Below are 23,955 nucleotides of genomic sequence, written 5' to 3'. Positions count from 1 at the left end.
AAGCAGATGACCGGACAAAGCAAACGAACCATATCCAATCTCAGATGGATCGCGAATCAAAGATGACGAGCTGTGATTTGAAACATATAGGTCACGACTGAGAGAGAAATCTTGGGAGGCGTGGAACAACGACTAAAATAGAGATGGGTCACGATCCCGACACTGGGTAGATCGCGATTCCGACGAGACCAGATGTTGATTGTGAGTCTGGTACAATCGCAACTCCAGAGAACCACGAACGAGAAGTCTACAAATCGAGAAGAAAAAGCTTCAAACCAGAGAGAACTTCGAAACTTCGAAACTTCGAATGATTAAAGGGAGAGCTCGGGTTTCACGCAAGGCTCTAATACCATGTAAGAATTCCAAATAACTCTGTATATTTAATTGTGTATGTTTACAAAGAGTGCATAAGTTATATAGCCCTAATCTATGACAGAAAAAGGAAATACAAAGAAAAGGGAATTGCCTAAAATTGCCTAATTTCTAATATATCATATATACAATATATATTCTCACAACTCTTATAGCTATTTTAACAAAAGGCTAATTATATTTGGAGAGTCTTATCAGGATTTTTAAACAATTTGTATGGGTAGATAGGTAAAATAAATAATAGTATTGCAGCACATAGATGAAAAAATGGTTAGGCAAAACATAGAGTACACCTTATTTATACTTTAGTTAATGAAATTGAAGAGTGGTATTGAAGTTGCTCTAATTCATGCTAATTAATTAAATTGCAAAGTTAATGGCATTTTGTCATTCACTCCTCTAACCCTAAGTAAATTCAAACATAGAATGTGATTCTAAGACTAACCGTCCTAAAAAGGCTAGTCCTATCAAATTCAGTTTATCCAAACAAACGTAGCCTACCATCGGGGGTAGTGGCCTGGTGGAGAAGGCATCCTTCTCCACAGGTGTGACTCAGGTTCGACTCTTGGAGGGAGTGAAATGTTGAGTAATTCTAGTGGCTCTCTGCTGAGATATCACTCTGTACTCCGATCGAATCCTGAGCTCGTCTGCGGCATATGGTTGAGCTCCACTAGTGCCTCGGTGGTGGGTTTCTTCCTATGGGTTGAGTTAAATTAGGTTGGCAATCGGTTACCCTAGGGCCTTAAATCAGGCTGGCAACTGGTTATCCCAGAGCCTGAGCCCACATATGTCGTGATGACATCTTAGAGCATCTTTTTTTTTCTTTTTTTTTTCAGATTAAAAAAAATAAAAATAAAAATAAACAAACATAGCCTAAATAAATGGGGGGAAAGTCTTGACTAAGTACTCAGAATTGTCTATCACGAAATCGAATCAAAAAATAAATGGAGGGTTGAGATTTAAATGATATATTGTGAGTCCATATAAAATTAAATTTAAACTACACATTCATAATTCCGGATAAAATTTTGATTATAAATTGGGGGTACATAATAGTGTGATTGTTTCCTATCCCTTGAATTTGGTACATTAACCTAAATTTTTTTTAGTTTTTTCTTTTTTCTTTTTAAATCCTTGAGCAAAGTCAACTGGGCTTATATATTCATTCATAACACATTAGTAAAAGCTTTAGCTGAAATCTTCATCAACCAATTTTCATATATGATAAAAATTGTTGCATTTTTGGTTCGTCAACAGAGAGAGAGAGAGAGAGAGAGAGAGTTCCTACTTACTGTTGTAACAAACAACTATTGCTGGCCAAAATAATATTTTAAAAAATAAAACTATTTGACTTTTTTTTTTAAGATAGGAAAACTGCTTGACTTTTAAAAAATTAAGACCGATAAATAATTATTTATAGCAATGATGTCAACTATTTGACTCTTTATTTCGTAAAATATAAAAAGAGAACCTCCCCCACAAAGTGCAAGGCCTGAATTCCCCCCAAACCTCTTTAAATGAGGACACTTGGGCTTGTTCTATAGGGCATATCCCTATACCAAGCAACCACTGAGTCACAAACTATCTGACTTGTTTAATTTTTCTTAGTTGCCAAATAACTATCACAATGAATAAATAAATACATAGAAATGTGATTGGCCATTTTTATAATTCCAATGGTATTTTAATGATTTTTATTTTTTTTAAAATAAATTAAAAATATACTTTCTGAAATTTATTTAAAATACAGATTGGCCTTGTAATTCTGAAAACCATAAATGCCTCTTTATTATAATTTTTTATTTAATACAATTAATAGAAAAAATAAAATTTGTAAATACTCTCTTATACAGCAGTAAAATTACCTGATTATTAATTGAAATATATTTTTGACATTATTAAAAACTGTTAATTGACTTGATAATTTATTAATGAAAGTGGTCATTTGTTAAGTAATTAGAAACTTGAATGGGTAGTATGTAATTTTTAGAACCACATGAGACAATCCGTGTTTTAAGTAAACCTCAATGAGTGTATTTGTAATTTATCTTCTTCTTCTTATTATTTTATTTTATTTTTTATTTTTATTTATTATTATTATTTTTTTAAAGTGGTATGCTCACAAGATGAGACAATGAGTAGCGTGAGATCATCTATCTCATTTTCTATATGATTTTTTGTTCCATATTCTTTTGAGTATTAATTTGAATAGTATGGCAATATGAAATTGAAATAGATATAAAATAAAAGATGAGACAGAAAACGAGATGGATGATATGTGTCGACGCTTTGAGATCATATGTTTTACTTTTGTATCACTATTTGTTCCATATTCTTTTAGCCATTAATTTTAATAATATAGCAATATGTATGAGATAGAAAATAAGACAAATAGTGGGATAAATGATATGTGTCACCACATGTGTAAGATCATTTGTCCCAATTTTTATATCATTGTCTATCCCATATTTTTTTAGCCATTAATTTTAATGATGGCAGTTGAAGCCCTAGACAACTAAAGTGTTTGGCTAGGGCCCAACTAGAGGATGAGATTTCTTGTTTTTGTATTTTTGCTATATTGTGTATACATATAAATCAAAATTTTAGGTGAAGCAACCCTTTAGATGCTCGCGCTGCCCATGCTGAATACCCCCGAATGGTTCTGTCGAGTAGGCCAGGAGTTGGTTTAGGGAATCATGGGGCCTTACTTATTTAGGGCGACTCGATTGTGAAATAGAATGATTGATAGAATCGATATTTCATAGAAGAATGATTGATAGAATCGATATTTCATAGAAGAATGATCGAGGCCAAAAATTTTTTTTACACCTACTTGTAACATGTGGCTGAAAATATAAGGAAGTTCACACACCTTGGAAAAATCCATCTTGTATCCGTTACTTACCAGTTTGATCGCTTGTCTTATTTATCGTTTGCTTTAGTGGGTGATTTATATTTGGTTCTGTCGGGTTGCTTGACTTGGGCTGATGGCGCTTCATTAATAAATAAAAATAATTAAATCTTAAATTCTAGTGACACTACAAAAAAAATTTGGTTTTAGAGACCAAAATATGGGGACAAAATTATTTTTTAGAGACCAAAAAATTTTATTGTGAAAAGTGTCGTTATTATATTTTTAGTAACAAAAATTGGGCATTAGTGATGAATTATTATCCTTCTAGGACCAAATTTTTTGTCTCAAAAAATAAACCATTTTGAGACCAAATTATTTTGTACCTAAAAGTCTATTTATTAGTGGCATTTTCAAAATTTTGCCGCTAAAAACCTGATTTTTGACTTTTCGAAACGACCTTTTAGCGACTATCATCATGGCGATGAAAATTGGTCTCTAAATGTCTTTTGCAACAAAATTTTCACTTTTAGAGACTAAAATATTTAGTTTCTAAAACTTTTATATGTTGTAGTGTGAGAGCAGGATTATGATCAATAACATAAATATGAGAGATACATTTTGATTTTCTATATAACTTCAAAAAATTAAAATCATTAGATGAAAATTTAAAAAAAAATTTGTCTTAATTTCGAATCTCATATTAAACAATTTTTTTTAATTATTTAATATTGACGAGTTATATTTGTTTCCATAAATAAATTTTTAAAAGAAGTTTTGCAAAATAAAAGTTTAATTGACATAGTAAATTAGTAAAAAAAAATTTATAGAATATTATTGACAATACATGTAACAGTGACTTTTGTAAAAATGAAGTTTTCCAAAATTAAAATTAATAAAATCATATTTGGGATCGATTATACTACAAGAAATATTAAATAGATTAGTCATAAATGTGAGAATAATAACCAACAGCCGAGGTCAGAGCGAGTCATGAGAGAGGATAGGAGTTTTGGCGGAGGGTGGCAGCCGGTGCTCTACAAGAGAAGGGATCTGGGCCATAATCGTAGGGCTTTCGCTAGTAATCTCATCACAATCTTTGTGGATAACTTGCCTGCTAAGATGGATCCGAAAAGGCTGTTTAGGATGTATTCGAAGTTCGGAGTTGTTCGCCATGTGTTTATACCTTACAAGAAGAGTAGAGTGGGGACGAAGTTTGGTTTTGTTAGGTATGATTGTGAAGTCGTAGCGGGGTTAGCAATTCAGAAGACTAACGGAGTGTGGTGCGCTAACAAGGAGCTGAAGGTCAAGCTCGCAGACTTTGTCAAAAGCAGTGGTCGGAAAGCTGTTTTCACCAGCAATGCAGAGCCTTTGGGTGGTCAAATTAAGGCCCCTAAGGTTAATAGTAAGATTACTATCTTAAAGGAAGGCAAATCCTTTGCGGAGGTTGTAAAACAAGGAGGTGTTGAAGTCACTAGTTGCTTGAAGGTTTTGGCTTCAGATGAAGGCTGTGACTGGTTAGATAGTACTATGATTGTCCGTTTGAAGTCCTTGAATTTGGTGGGTAGTCTAGAAGCAATGGTGAAAAAATATAACCACAACGTCAACATTAGGTTTGGGGGTGGTAACATTGTGCTTCTTTCTTTCGGATCCAAGGTTGAACTTGATAAGGAATTCAGTTCGGTTGCTGTGATTATACAGGATTTGTGCGAGGAAATTAGATCTTGGGGGGAGGACTTTGTATTAGAACCCTCTCGTCTCGTTTGGTTGCACTGCTTTGGTATCCCGTTTCATGTGTGGAATCCTAGTACGCTTCAAAGGATTGGAAACTTGTGGGGAGATATTATTAGAATTGATTTCTTGGATTCAAATTCTCTGGTTTGTGGGAGAATTTTAGTGCATACCAGAGTTATGGAGACCATTAACTCTAAGGTGTTAGTGGATTGTCATAACAAACAGTTTGATGTTTTTGTGAAAGAGGGGTTGTCAAGTTTGGATTTCGTGGAGGAGATTGGGCAGAAGTGGGGTCTCAGATCGATCGTCGATTGTCGGTCGGAATCTTCAGTTGCCGGCGACAGAAGTAGGAAGGTGAAGAGTCAAGCAGAAGTAGTGGGCAATGATGAGGTAGTGCAGTCTCTATCCTCCCAGAAGGTAGTTGGAGTCCATGCGTCTGGCATGCATGGGCATTGGGACTTGGTGTCGGCTGTTAATGAATCTAGCTCAAAGCATGCTCTTCAGCGGGAGGTTTGTGATCTTGAGGGGAGAAGGTTTTTGAATTGTGATAGGCCTGATAAAGATATGGGTTTTGCTAGATCTCAGGTGGGCTTCATGAGGAGTTTTAGTAGATCTATTGGGCCCCAACCTGGGCTGAATTTAGAAGTAGTGTTGGGTGAACCTTCTTTTGTTGGGCCTCATTTTGGCAATAGGTGCACTATTACTGATATTGAGGAGATGGCCCAGAATTCGCAGGTTGAGCCTCTTAATATTGGGGAAAATTTTAAGATAGGGCTCATAGAGGAAGCTCCAGTTGGGTCGGTGAAAGAGGTTACATCTGGAAGCATTGGTAGTGCTAAGATCATGGCCAATCTGCAGACCAAATCAGAGATTAGGGATGTCAGGAAGAGATGCAAGAATTCAGCTCCAGTGAAAGTGTTCAAGGGCAGTTTGAAATATGCTAGGCAGAGGAGCCGTAATCAGTTGTCCACTTCTAAGAAGGGAGCCTCTCTAAAAGCTGCGATTGCGAAGTTTTCATTGGCTTCATCTTCTAAGTTGGGGTCTTGCAGTGGTCGAATCATTCTTAATGAAGCTCAAGCAACTGTGCAGTTGGGTAAAGCTTTGGGCATTGATTTTGATGATCAGGAGGATGCTGCGCTTAACAGAATCGCTGATCTAGAACGGCAAGATGTGGCAAGAATCGAGCAAAGGAGGCACCAGCAAATCAGGTAAGTTTTTTGTTTGTTTTGGGAGTGTTGGAGTTTTTTATTATTTTATCATGTATCTTCTGTCCTGGAATATCCAAGGTTTGGGGAGGGAGATTAAAAGGAGGAAAATTAGGAAAGTCCTTAAGGATGAGAAAGTGGACATGGTGTTTTTTCAAGAAACCAAGAGAGATGTTATTAGCTCTGATATGGTGAGATCCGTTTGGCCTTTTGATAGATTTGAGTTTTTGGATGTTGGTGCGAATGGCCTTGCTGGAGGTCTTTTGTGCGTTTGGAATCCAGGAGTCTTCTCTCTTCACAGTAGTTGCTGCTCTAGGAATTTGATTGTGCTAGCTGGGAAGATTAATTCTGAGTTTGAAGGCGTGTTAGTAAACCTCTATGCTCCTAATGATGTTGTTAAGAGAAGGGACTTATGGGATTTGGTCATCAGAATCAAGCCATTGTTTCCCAAACCTTGGTGTATTAGAGGTGATTTTAATGAGATTAGGTGTATGAGTGAGAGGATTGGTTGTTCCAGGAGGAATGTGGGTATGCAGGACTTTAATGAGTTCATTGACAAGCTTGAAGCGGTGGAGCTATCAATGTTAGGGAGAAGGTTCACTTGGAGCAATTCCAGTGATAACGGTAAATGGAGTCGCATTGATAGGTTCATATTAGACTCTGATTGGCTTGCTGTTTTCAATTTTAAATGTTGGGGGCTGCCGAGGTCTGTGTCTGATCATTGTCCTATTATTATGAAGGAAGATAGTAGGGACTGGGGTCCTAAACCTTTCAGGTTCATGAATTGTTAGGTTCTCCATTCTGGGTTTCTGCCTATGGTTGAAAAGGTTTGGCTTGAAGCAGAGGTTGATGGGTGGGCTGGGTTTAGACTATCCAAAAAGTTGGGCTTTTTAAAGAAGCATCTTAAGGAGTGGAATGTATCTGTTTTTGGCAACCTTACATCCCAACTTAAACTTGTTGAGGAGGAATTCCATCAGCTGGACCTACTAACTGAGTCCAGAGAGTTGTTGGCAGCTGAGTTATCCAGAAAAGCAGAGTTGAGGGAGCTAATTTGGAAGTTTAGTAAGAGGGTAGAGTGGTTTTGGCTTCAGAAATCCAGGCAAGACTGGGCTCTCAGAGGTGATAAAAATACAAGGTATTTCCATTTGATGGTTAAATGTCGGCAAAACATTAATCTCATTAACTCAGTAGTAGTAAATGGAGTGGTGGTTGATGATCCTCTAGCAGTTAAAAGCCAGGTCTGGAATCATTTTAAGAGTGCTTTTTCTGAATCATGGAAGGTTAGGCCAAAATTAGGAGGGGTTTTTCAGACCTTAGATGGTTCCCAAGTTCTTGATCTTGAAAGGGAGTTCTCAGAGTCAGAGGTTTGGAGTGCTCTGAAGGCCTGTGATGGGAACAAGGCCCCTGGGCCAGATGGTTTTAATCTTTTGGCTATTAGGAAGTGCTGGAAATTTATGAAAGGGGATATCATGCTATTTTTTAAAGAGTTTTTTGCTAACGGAAAGCTGGCCTCTGGCCTTATTTCTTCCTTCATTGCTCTCATCTCCAAGTCTGAGAATCCCAATGGCCTCAATGACTACAGACCAATTAGTCTTATTGGTTCCATGTACAAGATTCTTGCCAAAGTGTTATCTAGTAGGCTGAAACTTATTATCCCATCTATTATTAGCCCTTCCCAATCAGCTTTTATGAGGGGGAGATTCATTCTTGATGGGGTGCTTGTCGCAAATGAGGTGTTGGATTGGTGGAGGAGTAAAAAGAAGAAAGGGGTGATTATTAAAATCGATTTTGAGAAAGCATTTGATTGTGTAAATTGGAATTTCTTATTTAATCTAATGGAAAGTTTTCATTTCGGGCTGAAATGGAGGAATTGGATCAAAAGCTGCGTTACCAAGGCTAGAATTTCTGTTTTAGTTAATGGAAGCCCTACAGATGAGTTTGTTCCTGAAAGGGGTTTAAGGCAAGGGGATCCTCTCTCCCCTTTTTTATTTAATATGGTTGTGGAAGGTCTGAATATTTTGATTTTAAGGGCTAGAGAGTTGGGAGTCTTCAAGGGGGCTGTTATTGGGAATGATTTGGTAAAAGTGACACACCTTCAATTTGCGAATAACACCATCTTGTTCTATGAGGCCAATCAGGAGGAAATTCTTTGTATCAAGAGGTTGCTTCGATGTTTTGAAGTTGTTTCTGGTCTAAAGATCAATTATAGTAAAAGTTCGGTTATTGGTGTTGGTGTGGAGGAGGTTTTTCTGGATCAGGTTGCTGATATCCTTAATTGTTCCAAAGGTGTGCTACCTATGTCTTTTTTGGGTCTACCTCTTGGTGCTAGCCCTAGACTTAAATCAACTTGGGCCCCAATTGTTAGGAAGTTTAAAGTTAAGCTTGCCAGCTGGAAGAGAAGGCATTTGTCTTTTGGTGACAGATTATCTTTGATTAAATCTGTCTTGAGTAACCTCCCTGTCTATTACTTATCATTGTTTAAGATCCCTGGAGGAGTTGCTAAAGATCTTGATCGAATTCAAGCCTCCTTTTTATGGGGGGGTTTTGATCTTAAGAAAAAGTTGCATTTGGTTAAGTGGTCTGAAGTTACTAAAGATTTTAGAGTTGGCGGTCTTGGCATTAGGAAAATTAGAGATGTGAATCTATGTCTTTTGGCTAAGTGGTGGTGGAGGTTTGGGTGTGTGGAGAAGGCTCTTTGGAAAGATGTTATTTGCAGTAAGTACAAGTATGCCCCAAAGCCTTGGTTGCCTCCATCTGATTTTCAAACTTATGGCTCTAGAGTTTGGACTGACATACTGTCAGTAGTTGTTTGCAGGCCTAATTTCTTTGACTTTTTGCATTCCCACATTAGTATTGCTTTAGGTGACGGTTATAGGTGCTCTTTTTGGAATGATTCATGGTCTGTTGCTGGTTGCTTGAAATTAGTTTTCCCCAGATTGTATTTTCTTTCTCAGGATAAAGAAGCATCTGTTTATGACATATTCAGTAGAAGATCTACTTCATCAGGGTGGATGTTGAATTTCAGAAGAAACCTTTACTCTTGGGAAGCTGCAGATTTATCTAGTCTTGTTCATGTTCTTAACTCAGTCCCAGCATTAAGATCTGGTGTGGAAGATAGACTGGTGTGGACTTTTGGTACCTCAGGGGTCTATTCAGTGAAATCATCTTATGAGTGGCTTTCCTCAATTGACAGCTCAAGTCTAGTGGTGCCTAGGTTGTTATGGAAGGGTATCTCTCCTCCAAAAATGCAGTTCACCTGTTGGTTGGCTTGGAGAGGTAGATTAAAAACTTCGGTGTTTTTGCAGAGTTTGGGTGTTTTAGATCCCAATGGCTCCTTTCCGTGCTGTTTTTGTCATTCTAGTGCTGAAGATGTAAGTCATGTCCTTCTCCATTGTCAGTTTGCTTGGTGCATTTGGTCTGAAGTGGTTAAGTGGTGGAGCCTGGAGTGGGTTATGCCTCAGAGTATATCTCAGCTTTTGGATTGGTGGGGTGGTTTTAATTTTAAGAAAATGCTCAAGTGTATGTGGGATGCACTGCCATCTGTGGTCATGTGGTATGTATGGAAGGCTAGGAATGAAATTAAATTTTCTGGTTCACAGGTAAACTGGTGTGGTGTCTGTGAATCCATTAAGATGCATATCGCTCTCTTGGTTAAGTACCATTCTAAGGGGGTGGTTTTCTCAGTAAATGAGTTGCTCTTTAATTTGAATTCTATCAGGGGGCTTTGAGCTGTGGTTGTTGCTGCCTTGCCTTTTGTTCTAGGATACAGTGGTTGCTGTTGTCTTGTTGTTGTGTTGTTCTCCTTGGTGTCTGTTTGCTTCTTGTTTCTGTTTTGGTTTCTGCTGGTTGGTCTCTCTCCAACTAGATTTTGGCTTGTGTTAGCACATGATTGGGTGGCTTTCTTGTGCCAACCTAGTTGGGATGAGTATAGTTCACTATGATGCTAGTAGCACGGCCTTTTTGTTCCTTTATTGATGTCAGATGTAAGGATTTTTTCCTTGGTTCTAATTCAATAAAGTTTTTTTTTGTTGATCAAAAAAAAAAATAGATTAGTCATAATAACCATTGAAAATGGCATATAAACATTTAATTAGTAATTTTATATAATAAAAAAATAACACTAATAAATTTTAAGTAAAAATTAAAAAGTAAAATAAAGAACCACCTTTGAAAATTTTGCAACTGTTGTTTGAGATGTGCTATACAAGTGCACTTTTTGATTTTTTGGCTAAAAAAGCAAAGAAAAAAAATGTATATTTGAAATAATTTTTTGACTTTTTACGAAAAGATGTGTAATAAAATTAAAATAATCATTCTACCCTTATTGACTTTTTGACTTTTAATTTTTCGACTTTTGGGTAGTTGAATTTAAAGGGCAAAATAAGGCTTCCCCCAAGTATGGATTTTTTTGACTTTTTTAGTAACTTTTTGACTTTTGTAGGTTATGCTAAACCAATGACAATATGTAATAGATATGAGACAGATGATCTGTGTCAGGGTCAATGTGAGATCATCTATCTCACTTTCTATATCCATGTTTGGCTCATATTCTTTTAGTCATTAATTTTAATAATATGACAATATGTAATCGACTGTTGGCACTATAATTAAACCATTCAATTCGAAGGTGACACGTGGCAAGCAAAGATAATTATACAGATACACAAGTCATTGAAGAATCTCACATTCGAAAGCTACGCGCGTGAGCAGTGGATGTGAGTTCTAGTAGCTAATAGGTAGTTATTCAACACATGAAGAGCACAAGGGAACACTACAAGAAAAAGTACTATTGGCGACTAAAAAATCATATTTCGTCGCTGAAAGTATAGTATTTGGCGACTAAAAATGCATTAGTAGCCAAAAGTAAAGATTTTTGGCGACTAAAAAATTTAATAGCCAAAAGTATAGGTTTTGGCGACTAAAAATCTATTTGGTCGCCGATATATGGCTTTTAGCGACTAAAAAAATTTTAGTAGCCAAAAGTAAGGCCTTTTGGCGACTAAAAAAAATTTAGTAGTCAAAAGTGAGGCATTCGGCGACTGAAAATCTGTTTGGTTGCCAAAAGCGAGGCTTTTACCGACTAAAAAAATTTTAGTAGCAAAAAATAAGGCCCTTTGGCGACTAAAAAAATTAGTAGCCAAAAGTGAAGCATTCGGTGACTAAAAACATGTTTAGTAGCTGAAAGTGAAGCTTTTTGGCAACTAAAAAGAAATTTAGTCGCCAAAAGTGGTAATTTTAGCACGGGTATTTTTTTTTGTAACGACTAAAAAATAATTAGTAGCCAAAAGTATGGAATTGGCGACTAAAACTATATTTAGTCGCCAAAAGTGGTGTCCTTTTTTTTCTACTAAATAATTTATTTTTACATAAATTATGTTCAATAAAAAATAATTATATTAATATATATACTTTTTTATTAATACTGGTCTAAGTACTATATAAATAATATATGTTGCATACATAATCATATGATGTTATGGAGGCGTAGTAGAAAGAGTGTGTTGTATAAGGTTTATGGTGTAGGAGGTTGATGGTTTGAATCTCTACAAGAGCCGGGTGTAATTATTTTTTTTCGGAATGAGCTTTTGGCGACTAAATTTGTTTGGTCGCCAATTCCTTGAGTATTGACGATTAAAACATTAGTCGGTAAATGTATAATTTTAAAAAATATAATTGACTATTGGCGACTAAAAATTTAGTCGCCAAATGTATAATTTAAAAAATATAATTGACTATTGGCAATCAAAGTTTTAGTCGCTAAAGACTTGCTTTTTGGTGACTAAAAGTTTTTTAGTCGCCAATACCTTTCCCGGCCGTTTTCCAGCGACCAAATCGGCGACTAAAAAATTTAGTCGGGGAAACTTAAAAACCGACTTTTGGGGACTAAAAATCTAGTCGCCAAATGTGTTTTTTCTTGTAGTGGAAAGAAGTTATCAAGATAGCAGTTATTAGCAATGATACACGCATAAAGAGAAGAAGTGGCCCTAAGAAGTAGCTACAAGAAAAGAGATCATGGTGAGAAAAAGTAGCTCAACTGATTCAAAGGCCAAGAGAAGATTATAAATAGATGAATGTAAAGATGAAAGAGCCTCCTCGAACAAATCTAGACTTTATATCTTTGTGATTTCATTTATCTTTAAATTTCAGTACTGCACTTACTTTTCATAGAAGTAGATTAAAGTAGCTCTTGTATTTTCAGAATTCAATCTTTGAAATTGCCTTTAATAAAAATAACATTTTGTAATTGCATTATTCAGTTAATCAATTATATTTTATGTCCAGTCTCTCTCCCCCATTTTGTTTCAAATTCAAGTTTTATTGCATTGGTTCTTACTAAAACACAATCAATAAAATCTTCTTTATTGAGACTGAAAGAACCTAATCACAATCACCTAATAAGTAAATTGAATTATAAATTCTGTAACAACTTTTCAAATCTTTACTAGCAGGTGACAATTACATTTTTATTTTTCAAAGTGTCAAAATAGCCAACATATGGAGACAAAGAATCTAATCACAAATAACCTTGTGTGTATAGTAAAATAAACAAGTACTTTTAGATTCTTTCTTTAAAACGAAGGATTGTTAAAATCCCTGGAGACATGGAAGATCACAATTAATTGATATGATCAACATATCAAATTTAACACCCCCGCCCCCCAATTAACTCCAATATACTATTATAGGCGGTGCAATATCTTCAAAAAAACAGTTTGAAGGTACTTGTTGACTTTTGTGTGTATATATATGTGGAGTCACCAAGTTAGTTATATTGCATTGTTGAGGAGACAGAGATCTAGAGAGAGAGAGAAAGACATCTAGAGAGAGAATGAAGTACAATCAGGTGACATTGAACTGTGGCTCAACCATACCCATCATGGCTTTGGGCACTTATTCTTCTCAAAATGATAGAGAAGAAACCAAACATGCAGTCCAAACAGCTCTTAAGGTATGCATGAGATTTTATCTTATCAAATTCTTCTGTTGTTCTATTCCAAAACACTTATTATAGTGATTTGAATTATACTTTGTGATTTTCGCCTCTCGTGATTTTCATATGATTCAAACCAATAATTACTAGTGTTTTGAGACAAGTGAACATAGAGATTGATACTTGATGACTTCTATGATTGCATAATTTTTATATAATGAAGCCCACATCTTAAATGTATTTGGATGACACATTAAATATTTTGAATATTTTTCTATGTAGGTAACATTTTTGTAAAAAGCATGCATGGCTTTACTTTTAAATTTCTACGATAAGTTATATATATATTTGCATGAAAATGGTTTTAAGTAGTGTTGTTTTTGTTGTATACGTATTATGTACAACAGATGGGGTACAGGCATTTTGACACAGCAAAAATATATGGTTCAGAAGCAGCTGTGGGAGAGGCATTAACAGAATCAATTCTTAATCAGACCGTTGAGAGAGAAGACATTTTTCTCACTTCCAAACTGTGGGGAAGTGATCACCATGATCCTGTCTCAGGGCTCACTCGAACTTTAAAGTAAGCATATATGCAATAAGAAATTTCATAGAAATTAATGGAGGCTACACTACAATTTGTGTAATTTTATTAACAATTTTTTTATTAGCCTAATAATGTCACCGTTGCACTCAATATTCATGCATAAATGGATTAAAAAGCATGATAGGTCAAACAACCGACTACTTGCATTACATGTGATGAGAATGGAAAAAACGAGCGTTAAAAAAAATGCACCGAAATCACAGATTCCTTATTAGGGATTGGTAATTTCGGTGATCAAATATTTGAGTGATTATAATTGTGCTTGATGTGAATATGCTTCCAGCTTTCATGCATGATTTTCTTATATGTATTTCTTGAGATTGATCATTACCCACGTCTTATATTAACAAAAAAACAAGAAGTGAACATATATATATATATATATATATATGTATATGTATGTATGGCAACTAGACTAGAGTATACTTGGTAGGAGGAGATAATTGTGTGGATCCCAAAAAATACACCCGTACGTAGATGACCGTCCTGAAATGGTACGTATTATTAGAATACTGTTTGTGGCTGTGGATCCCCAAAAACAAATATGCACATTATTGACAACTCCTATCTAACCATTTTGTTTAGAACTATTGGATGTGAAACAACTGAATCTCATAATAACAGTTATTTGAAACAGTTTGATGGCAGTAGTTATATTTTGAGGGAAAAAAAAATGACATTCACAGACAGGCCAATTAAAGAGTTGACTTTATATAATAGTATGGACATAGAGAGAGATAGAGTTGTAATAATATATATATATATATATATGAAAAGTTTGGAACTCCAGATTTATCTATCCAGAATTTTCTGAGTGAGTGGTTATGTGGTGAAGATTAAATTTGTGTAATATAAGATTCATGTATAAAATAAATCTGAACTATAAAATGATAATTCTGGATAATTTCTGAATAATTAAGTCTGGGTTTATAATATTATTGATATATATATATATATATTGATTGGGTGTGTTATATTGTAGGAGGTTGGGGATGGAACATGTGGACATGTACCTGGTGCACTGGCCAGTGAAGTTGAAGCCATGGGCTACAAACGCAGTCCCAGACGAAGCTGAATTCGAACCAGTACTGGACCTGGAGACCACTTGGGGTGGCATGGAGAGATGCTTGGACATGGGATTGTGTAGGAGTATAGGTGTCAGCAATTTCTCCACCAACAAGATCCAACGTCTCTTAGATTTTGCTTCTATTCCTCCTGCGGTCAATCAAGTAATGCTCTTTTCCCCTTTTTCAAATAATTCTACCGATACACAACTAATTAGAATTGATTGTAAAAAAAAATAAGTAGAGTAACGTGGGTGAACAGAGCTCACTCTTTAGTAGCATATGTGTATGGCCATCATTATTTTTGTTTTTTTGTATGTAGAGCCATGTGAGTAGATGGACCGGATTCTTTCATTTGAATTGAAAGAAAAGAACAGAAATGATTTTTTTTTTTTTGGTCTTGGTTTATATTCATCGTGTTTGGATTAGTAAAGGGAAGAGAAATCGTGCGAACTTGAAAGAAATTGAGAGAAATCAATTTCTCTTGAAATTCTCATTTTGAATCTCACTAAAATAGAAAAGATCCGAAGGGGAAAAAAAATAAAAACAAATCTGATTATTATTTTTTCCTAAGTTCGCAATTAGATTGGAAGGTGTTGTTGGGTAGTGGTGGGCCCAAATCAGGGTCCATCTCAATATTCCAAACCATTTTATGTGTAGAGCTCGTCGTGTACATTATTCCTATCAAAAATCAATTTAATCAGATATAAATAACCACTTGATCTTATCACATTTTTATCAACAATTTATTTTGAAAATCATGTTTGTCGTTGCTGAAATGTGATTCGATTAAATGTCTATCGATATCTAATCAACTCAATTTTTTGAAAGAATTATGTAACCGATGAATTTTACACATTGAACGGTTTGAATAATTAATATGGGTCCAGATTTGAGCCCACACAGTCCACAATCAGACTAGAGAGGAGCTAGATGCTTTTTCATAATACCAAAATTGCACCATTAGATACAGAAGAAATTTTAAAAAATAAATAAATAAAAATTAACACTTATATATATATATAGATATTGGTGATATTACATGAAAAAAAATTATAATTTTTTAATATATATAGTTTAACCAAACTAGATAGAAGAGAAATTATTTTTTTTCTTCTTTTCCTCTCATTTATTCAAACAAATTTTATTTGAGTGTATATATATATACATATATATTGTACCATTACTACCAATGATTTATTTAGAGAGAGAAAAAGGGGAGAAATTCCCCCCCCCCCCCCCAAAAAAAAAAATATGATCTATTTCTTTTTCAACTTCTTGAGAAGTCATTTTTGATAAAAACCTAACCATTAGTCTTATAAGCATAAATTATGAATTCTAAATGAGATGTATAATAGAAAATTATGAGTCAAACTTGTAATTTTGGTGTGATTTTAGTTGTGAAGTAGCCTCCATGTAAGTGATTATTTTATATCTCTTGGTCTATTATAAAATCAAATAAGGTTTAAGAGCTCAATGATTAAAAACTCTAATATTCTATTTGATTTACTAGAATTAAATAAAATAGTCATTTTTTAAACTCTCTTATCTTATATAAAATGATTATTCCTTTATAATGGTGAACTATATTTTTAATTTAAAATATATTATTATTATTATTATTATTTTTAATCAACCAAATATAAGACTGAAGATTTTACTGAAATAATTATTCAATTTCATTTTGTTATAATGAACCAAACATTAGCTAATTGAGACATTATTTTCAAACATCACCACCATTAATTCTTCATCATCATCATCATCATCTTCTTGTTATAATGTATAGGTGGAAATGCATCCAAGGTGGAGGCAAACAAAGCTTAGAGAGTTCTGTGGGGACCACAACATCCACATAAGTGCATATTCACCACTTGGTGGACCAGGGAATGCATGGGGATCAACGGCTGTGGTTGATGATCCAATCATCCAATCCATTGCCCTCAAGCACAAGGCAACCCCAGCTCAGGTGAAATAAGTCAAAATCTCACCACATTTTCCTATTTAAATCTGCATTCATTAAGGCAATTTTTAATTTATATTCAAATTTATTATTGCACTATGTAATTTTTTTATTCTCTTTTATTGATTATAAAAAATTTTAAAAATCTTTCATTTATGTTGGATGAGAGACTTTCTTATTCATCATAATATATGAGTTCGAATTAAAAAAAAAAGAAACTTTTTATCTTCGTCTATTGGTCATGAAATATGAAAAAAAATTACAGTCACATGAAATATATATATTGTTTTTTGTTTTTCAGAAAGAGCTTTTCTATATCCCACAATTTTATTTTTATTTTTTAAAAAAGAAATAAAATAATTTGCAAATCAACATATTTTTGCCTTGGCTTGGACTTGCATGTGCAATAATCAATCTAAGCCATAATTAAGCTATTATTTCCTCCTTTCAAGCAACATAAGATTATCTTTTACAAAAAATCTGTCTCCTTAACAAGAAATTATAAGATTGTCTTCTTTAAAATCTCTTATGTAGGTTGCCCTAGGGTGGGGATTATCAAAGGGTGCAAGTGTAATTGTGAAGAGCTTCAACAAAGAAAGGATGAAGGAGAACATGGGAGCCCTTGATCTGAGATTGGACGATCACGATTTACTCAATATTGAAATGATGGAGGAGAGGAAAATTATGAGAGGGGAGTTCCTTGTTAATCAAACAACAAGTCCTTATAAGACCATACAAGATCTATGGGATGATGAGATTTGATCATGAATCTATTATTGTAATACCAAGCTTTAATATTCCAATTAATGGCATGATTTAAAATTGATTATATGTTACATATGTTTGTAAGGGTGCAAGGGGAGTGCACATACCATGGTGTAAGTTATAACAACCATGCAATTAGTGCATGCATGATAAATGAATTGAAAATATTAAATTTCTATCCAACAATATTATACATCTAGAAAAATTAATAAAAGTAAATAAATGAAATATGTTCATTATATATGTGGTCCACATCAACTTTATATCCCAAAGACATCCAATTATCTAAAATTAGTGAACCAACCATTTCTAAAATGACCCAATTCACATTTTTGGAAGCATCAAACCTTAGGATTAGAAGGTATGGGACTTAATCCTATGTACTTTGGTAGCCAACAAGTCATGGGTTCAAATCTCATTAGCAGTCATTAGGGGATGCAAAACTTATGCTCATTAATCATGGGCTACGAACTCGTTACCACCATGCCTCTCAATGGGCTAGGGTAAGACTATGGCTCAATCTTTGTTGAGAGAGTGCTTGCCGTGTTTGAAGATCTGTCTAGGCCCGTCTTATCAGACTCTTTAGCGGGTAGGGGCTCCTACAATCAATGCCTAAGGAGGGTTCTTATGCACTGATCACCCTCTCTCACTTTTTTTTTTTGTTAAGCAATGTTATAAACTATAGGGAGATAATCAAGGAAAGATGCTATCAACATCCATAATCTTCTTTATTAAGCCATGCATCCCTTACCCTTACAATAGAAAGCCCTTTACAAATAAATAAATATCACCCAAACTAAAAAATTAATAATTATCAATTATATAATAATATACCCAACCATTTCATGAGGACCTTTCAATTTCTATGAAGGTCCCATATTCAGCATTTCAAATTAAGCCAGGCTAACCATTTTGTAGCATTACAAGTCTTATTACAGTAGAGGGCTTGGGAGACGGAGTCGGGGCCAACAAACATTTCGCGATGGTAGTACATTTTAAAGACCACCACTTTGCCGAAGCCCTAAATCTTTCAACATCCTCCAGCCTGTGTCCTTGTGCAGAACTTTTTAGGTTTGATTTCTGGATTTTACACGACAGAGCGTCCAGTATCTTAGTTGTTTATAGCACATCTCTGCAACTTCATTTCCTCATCAGGTCCAGATAAGTAACAAGGACCTATCAACAACACGAGGAAAATATACAAAAAGAAGTTACAAAACCAAGAGGGCAACAATCAACGAGCAATTGGTTATTGACAAAATGGACAAGGTTGGATAAAGAATGGGTAAGATTGCAAATAGCATTACGGGTCTGTTTGGTGTAACTTCTTGTAAGCTGAAAGTTGATAATTATAAATAAAAAGCTAAAAGCATCGCTTTCCTTACTTCTCGTCAATAATCAACTTTTCTCAGCTAATTTAAGCTATTTATGCCTCATAAGTTGTAAGTAGAAACTATACCAACTACTCTAGCAGAGATTTTCAAAATTAAAATGGGTTATAAGTAGGCTCCATAAGCTGCACCAAACAGGGCCTATAGCAGCTTAGGGAGGCTATTTGAAACATTAGAGAAATTTCTTTTATCATTGGTACAATCTTAGGACCTTGGTAAGTATATTCTCACTTTTCAAATAGGATCATCTGTTTCCACTGATAAATGTTTTTAAGTGGTTCTATTCTATGTTAGTTCATCAAGCAAGTTTTAGCATAGATAACATTTAAAAAATATATATAAATTTTCAAACAGGCACAAGATAGAAGGTATTTGGAGTCCTCATCAAACCTGTTAATTAGCATGTAAGTTAACTCTCAGCTGGCAGTGTACCACTTCCATCAGAAACCGATGATATACCTTTCTCAATACACTGATAGAGAAACAATATCAAACGCAGGTTTTAGAACCATCGTACAGGCTACTGACCAGAAAAATAAAATAGGATGTACAGTCTAATTAGCTTAGACAAAGGAGAAAAACTAATCACTGATAATGTATTAGATCATTTTTTATTTTTTTTGGATAAGTAAGTCATATTATAACCAAAAAAGAAAAATATACAATGAAGTTCAACACACAGCTTTTGATGGGAGCACAAAAATAAACAAAATAAACTACTCCATCAAAAAACAAACTAAGCTAATAGAAAACAAGCACAACATTCCCAACAAAACAAGGATTCAGAATTTCCTTCTAGCATTCTTCAAGTCATGAAGTTTCGCTTAAAGTTTTCTTCTATTATCCTCTTTTGAAGTCTCCCCATAACTAGGATCACTTGGAGATGGACTCCCTCTATTTCTCAACTCTTGACTTGAATCTCCATTTCCTAACTCGTCCATGTCACACGATTCAAGGACATCAAAGGCATTAGATGTTGAGGGGATAGAAGACTGCGTCTCTCTCTCTTTGTTGATCAATGGCGTTGAACCTTGCCCACCATCTCTCCCCTTTTTCTTCACCACTTCCCATTTAGTCGGAATTTGTGTTTTAGTGTTCTTGACTCTCCACTCATGTTTGAAGGAGGGAGGGTTCAAAGACTTTGGCTTTTGAGGGCACAAATTAGTGGTATGGCCAAAAGTCTTACAACCATCACACCTTTGGGGCTTCCATGGTACCTCAACTTGAATCTCATATGGGTCACCATAACCAAGATTTATTTTGAAAGACTTAGGGATCTCTTTATTTGCTGGCACTTCAATACAAATTCTCGCAAGCGTAAGTCTGCTTCTCTTGAAAGTTGGCTCATCCAAATAAAGAGGAGTTCCCAAGATGCTAGCTATGTAACCCAAACCCTCTTCACTCCAAAGTTCCAAAGGAACATTGTACAACTTCACCCACAATGGCACACTTGAAAATTCACACTTTGTTAGTTTTAGTCCAGGTTGCCATTTTTTAATAACAATCAATTTAGCCCCAACATAATAGGGGCCATCTTCCAAGATTGTGTCCATAGCCTCTTCACTTTTTACTTTAAAAATAAAAAAACCATTGTCAATGGAGACCACGTCCTCAAGCAAATTTCCCCAAAGTTTCTCCGCCCAAGTTTTCAAATAATGGAAAGAGAATCTTTTATCGATGAAGTATCCAACCAAAGCATTTTCCCAATGAGAGCAGAGAAACATCAGGTGGTTCCCAAATGTAATTATTGGAGTAATGAAAATGAAATGATTTTGACAGTTTACCTTCTAGGACGATTCAGAGCAGTTTCTTCTACTAATAAACAAAATAATAAAAAAAACCAAACAGTTCCAAATGTTTACTAGATGGAACATTTCGATATCATAATATGCTAGAGAAACTCCAGGTAAAATAACACTTTATAAAAGATTTCTGGATCTTTTTCCACAGCAGTAAAACAATTGATTATTCAATATAATTTATGCTAGCGTAGAAGATGATTATCCGAAAGAGCATAAGAAAATGACTAAATTTATTAACGGACTTCATTTCCTACCAAAAGTGGATTTTTACTTATTGCTAATGAACACAAAGTACTAGCCTAGTTTTATAACTCAGCTAGTGGGGCCACTACTGGTATCAACTTCTTCCAGGTAAGAAAAGAATATATACGACTTGACCAATTCACGTAATGCAGCTATTCAAAAGAAGGGTTGGAAGACGAACATACCTGAAGAATATAACTATGCAGCCAATCCAGTGTTTGTGGAAAAGTTGTAGCTGATATATTGGTGACTGTTAGACCCTGTTCATGAGGTAAGAAAAAACACAACAAAGTGAATAAAAGAAAAAACAATGAAGTTGATATAATTTTCAATTGTATTTTACAAATTGCAGCAGCCTAGCTGAAAACCACTGAAAATTCTGGGTTTCTCTCAAAGTAACTGATTTGCAGAGCAAAAGCGTCCATTGTCAAAAAAACCATCAGAGTGGGGTACCTCCAGGGCATGCATACATGTAAATACCTTCAGAGTTCCAAATCGCTGCAACCTGAGTGTGAGGTTTCCATTTCTTTTTATAAAAGCAGCACACCAACTTGCTTCAGTCCCATACCACAAGCACACCAAAACTTGGGGCTCTTTGGTTCTAGGGAAAATTACACCAACCTCCCTTGAGATTTGAAGAAAATACATTAAACCCCACAAGTCTGGCATATTTACACTGGCACTAGGTTCCCTTACAGTTGTACTCCACATGACATTTAGTGCCCCTTTTCTCAATAATTTGTTAGTCGTATGGATGGAAAAATGATATTGTCATCATTTTTACACTGAAATGTATATTTTACCTTTGTTTATCCCTGTCTACCCATTATCTGCATTAGTTTTAGGCATTTTAGCCTTACTATAACAGGAAGAACAGTGTGATTATGCCCAAATTATGTGGTCTACTATATTTTTTCTAAACGTCAAGGTGGTCAGTGTAATTTACCCTTGGTTCTATTAAAGGAACATGAAAACTTGAACAATCCCAAGTGTGAGCAGTCTCTAACTAAAGATTGTGTGTACCACATAGGCACTAGCCATTACTAATCATTACCCTCTAGCACTTCTTGCATTGGTTTGATTGTTTGATTGTGCGACCATGTTAAACTGCGAATTTGATTGGATTTATTAATAAATTCGTGAATTCGCATTTTAGAGCATAGTTCGCCTACCTAGATTGGCAGATTAGGCTACTAAGGTTTCACTAAACCAGTATTTATAATGCATGATAGGATAATCCTAACTGTGCTGGCACTTCAATAAAGAATTGCCTCAACATTTTAAATCATTACAAGAGGTTGCTTTGGTTTTCAATATGGGTATGTTAGGCTAAATTAAGTGCTAGGTTTACTGTGATTTAATTTCTTCAAATGATATCCTTCAATTGAATAAAGTTTTTTCTTGTTCATTTGTTTATATTTTATGATTTGTTGAGAGTAGCTATACATTGTGTTCGGATGGATTATTCTTGACTTTTGTTTGGCAAAAGAAAAATATATTTTTGAAAATAATAAGAAAGAGCTTTCACGTGTTATCATCATGATAAAAGAGTTTTGCCACCAATTTATTATGAAGAAAAATTGAAGAATTAATGGTGTCAACCTCCACAATTCAAATATTTTTCTGGTGTTAACATCTGAAACATTAAAGTGATATTGGTTCAAGAGTAAGTAATGGCAATAATTCCCTCTAAAATTGTGTAAGTGAACTATTACTAAATTTTTCTCTCAAATTAAACCAAATTCCCACAGTAAGTAACTCTTCAATTTCTACGAAATTTTCGTTTGGCAATTTTAATCTTCTAAGCCAAATTGTTCAACAAATGTGCTAATGGATGAATGAAGTGCTATTCATTTTGCCATGGTACAGTTTCATTCATCAACACTTCATTTTCTAAAACCCATAGGTAAGGTTTAGAAACCCAGGATGCAATGGCAGTGACTGGAATTTTAGAAACAAGAACAGAACCATTGACGCTACCAGCACATAGTATGATAACGATGAAAGATAAAGTTTAGATTCATACAACACCATTTTTATACTTCACCCAATATTGCCAGAAGAGAAAGGAGGAGGAAATAGATGTAGATAGAGGCATTTGCACCAATTTTTTAATGGTTCTGTTTTTGTCCACTATTGTTGTTCACTCACTAATAGACAACTTCGTCATTCTCTTTTTTGTATACAGGTTGCACCCCTTTGGTGCTTCTTTCTATATTATTCTTATTTTTACCAAAAAATAAAAAACTAATAGATAACTTGGTCAACAGACACCTTAGAATTAGACAGAATTTTTATTCCGAGTTCTTCAATTTTCTTTTCTCCCCTATATTGTTCTCCCCTCAAATCTAATGAAAAAACTTATGGGACAATCCATCAAATGATTTGCTTACAGTTATCCTCCTTTAACTTTATCATCTGATTTAACTTTAACAAAATTGGGTAAAACTAAAATAAAAAATTAACAAAAGCACCATAGATATGTTCATTAGCATTTATATTTTGATGGGATTCTGAGATTCTCCAACTACTATGGTGAACAGACTAGATGTAGAAAAATTGCAATGCCTTATCAGTTACTCAAAATCCTTCGAAAAAAAAAACTAGTAGATTGTTAATTCCAAAGTGCCCACATTGTACTCATCATGATTTGCATTTATTTACAAATGTTCTTTACTGAATCCTCTAGATGATCATACCTGTGACTTGAAAGAGCAAAGATAGTCCTGAATTGTTTTTAAGTTGCTTATTAGCTTATCTTTGTCCTGAAAGGAAAAACAATAGAGGGAAAAAAAAAACAGAAGGTCAAAAAGAAAATTTGATTTAATTGCTAGTGCATTAATTCTCGGGAAAATGACAGTAGTCAATAAGTTATAAGCACAGAGTTTAATTTTCTTCTTTTTATTAGGCGCATTATAACAAGTCAAAAAACATAAAATATGTTTAAGTATTAGTGTATGAGGGTAGTTATGTCTTTTTGTTCCTTTAGTCTTTTATTATAAGTATGTGTAACCCTAATATGTTTAG

The 23,955-nt window shown here is 34.6% G+C and overlaps 2 protein-coding genes across 10 annotated transcripts in view; one reads left to right on the top strand and one right to left on the bottom strand.

The window, feature by feature from the left end:
• Positions 1-12,963: 12,963 nt before the first annotated feature.
• LOC114256944 (NADPH-dependent aldo-keto reductase, chloroplastic) lies at positions 12,964-17,687 on the top strand. The gene is made up of 5 exons (XM_028196637.2): positions 12,964-13,111; positions 13,501-13,676; positions 14,683-14,929; positions 16,554-16,733; positions 17,262-17,687. The coding sequence occupies exons 1-5, from the start codon at positions 12,992-12,994 to the stop codon at positions 17,487-17,489; spliced, it is 951 nt and encodes a 316-aa protein (XP_028052438.2). The 5' UTR covers positions 12,964-12,991; the 3' UTR covers positions 17,490-17,687.
• Positions 17,688-18,182: 495 nt separating this feature from the next.
• The window catches only part of LOC114256933 (uncharacterized), a 99,268-nt gene continuing 93,495 nt past the window's right edge, over positions 18,183-23,955 (bottom strand). For 3 of the 9 annotated variants that reach the window (XR_014336195.1, XM_082879531.1, XM_028196621.2), the window contains 4 exons: positions 23,628-23,693; positions 21,114-21,188; positions 19,274-19,355; positions 18,183-18,668 (listed from right to left, as the gene is read on the bottom strand). Coding sequence is in view for 8 of the 9 variants with exons in the window: in XM_082879531.1 (XP_082735657.1) it covers positions 19,293-19,355; positions 21,114-21,188; positions 23,628-23,693 (204 nt within the window). In the remaining variant the exon portion in view is untranslated. The remainder of the gene's footprint in view (positions 18,669-19,273; positions 19,356-21,113; positions 21,189-23,627; positions 23,694-23,955) is intronic. The other 6 variants (XM_082879536.1, XM_028196624.2, XM_028196622.2 and 3 more) reach the window with 5 other exon arrangements.

Source organism: Camellia sinensis, chromosome 1 (genome assembly GCF_055761805.1).
Source record: "Camellia sinensis isolate YWXY chromosome 1, ASM5576180v1, whole genome shotgun sequence".
NCBI classification, from domain to species: domain Eukaryota; kingdom Viridiplantae; phylum Streptophyta; class Magnoliopsida; order Ericales; family Theaceae; genus Camellia; species Camellia sinensis.
The sequence above is the reverse complement of the archived record's forward strand: the minus strand, read 5'-3'. Positions and strand labels throughout refer to the sequence as shown.

Bases quoted from the DNA above. Each gene is read 5' to 3' on its own strand.
- LOC114256944 (XM_028196637.2), top strand. From the start codon at position 12,992: ATGAAGTACAATCAGGTGACATTGAACTGTGGCTCAACCATACCCATC. The intron at 14,930-16,553 runs GTAATGCTCTTT...TATAATGTATAG, and splicing joins TTCCTCCTGCGGTCAATCAA to GTGGAAATGCATCCAAGGTG. The intron at 16,734-17,261 runs GTGAAATAAGTC...TCTCTTATGTAG, and splicing joins ACAAGGCAACCCCAGCTCAG to GTTGCCCTAGGGTGGGGATT.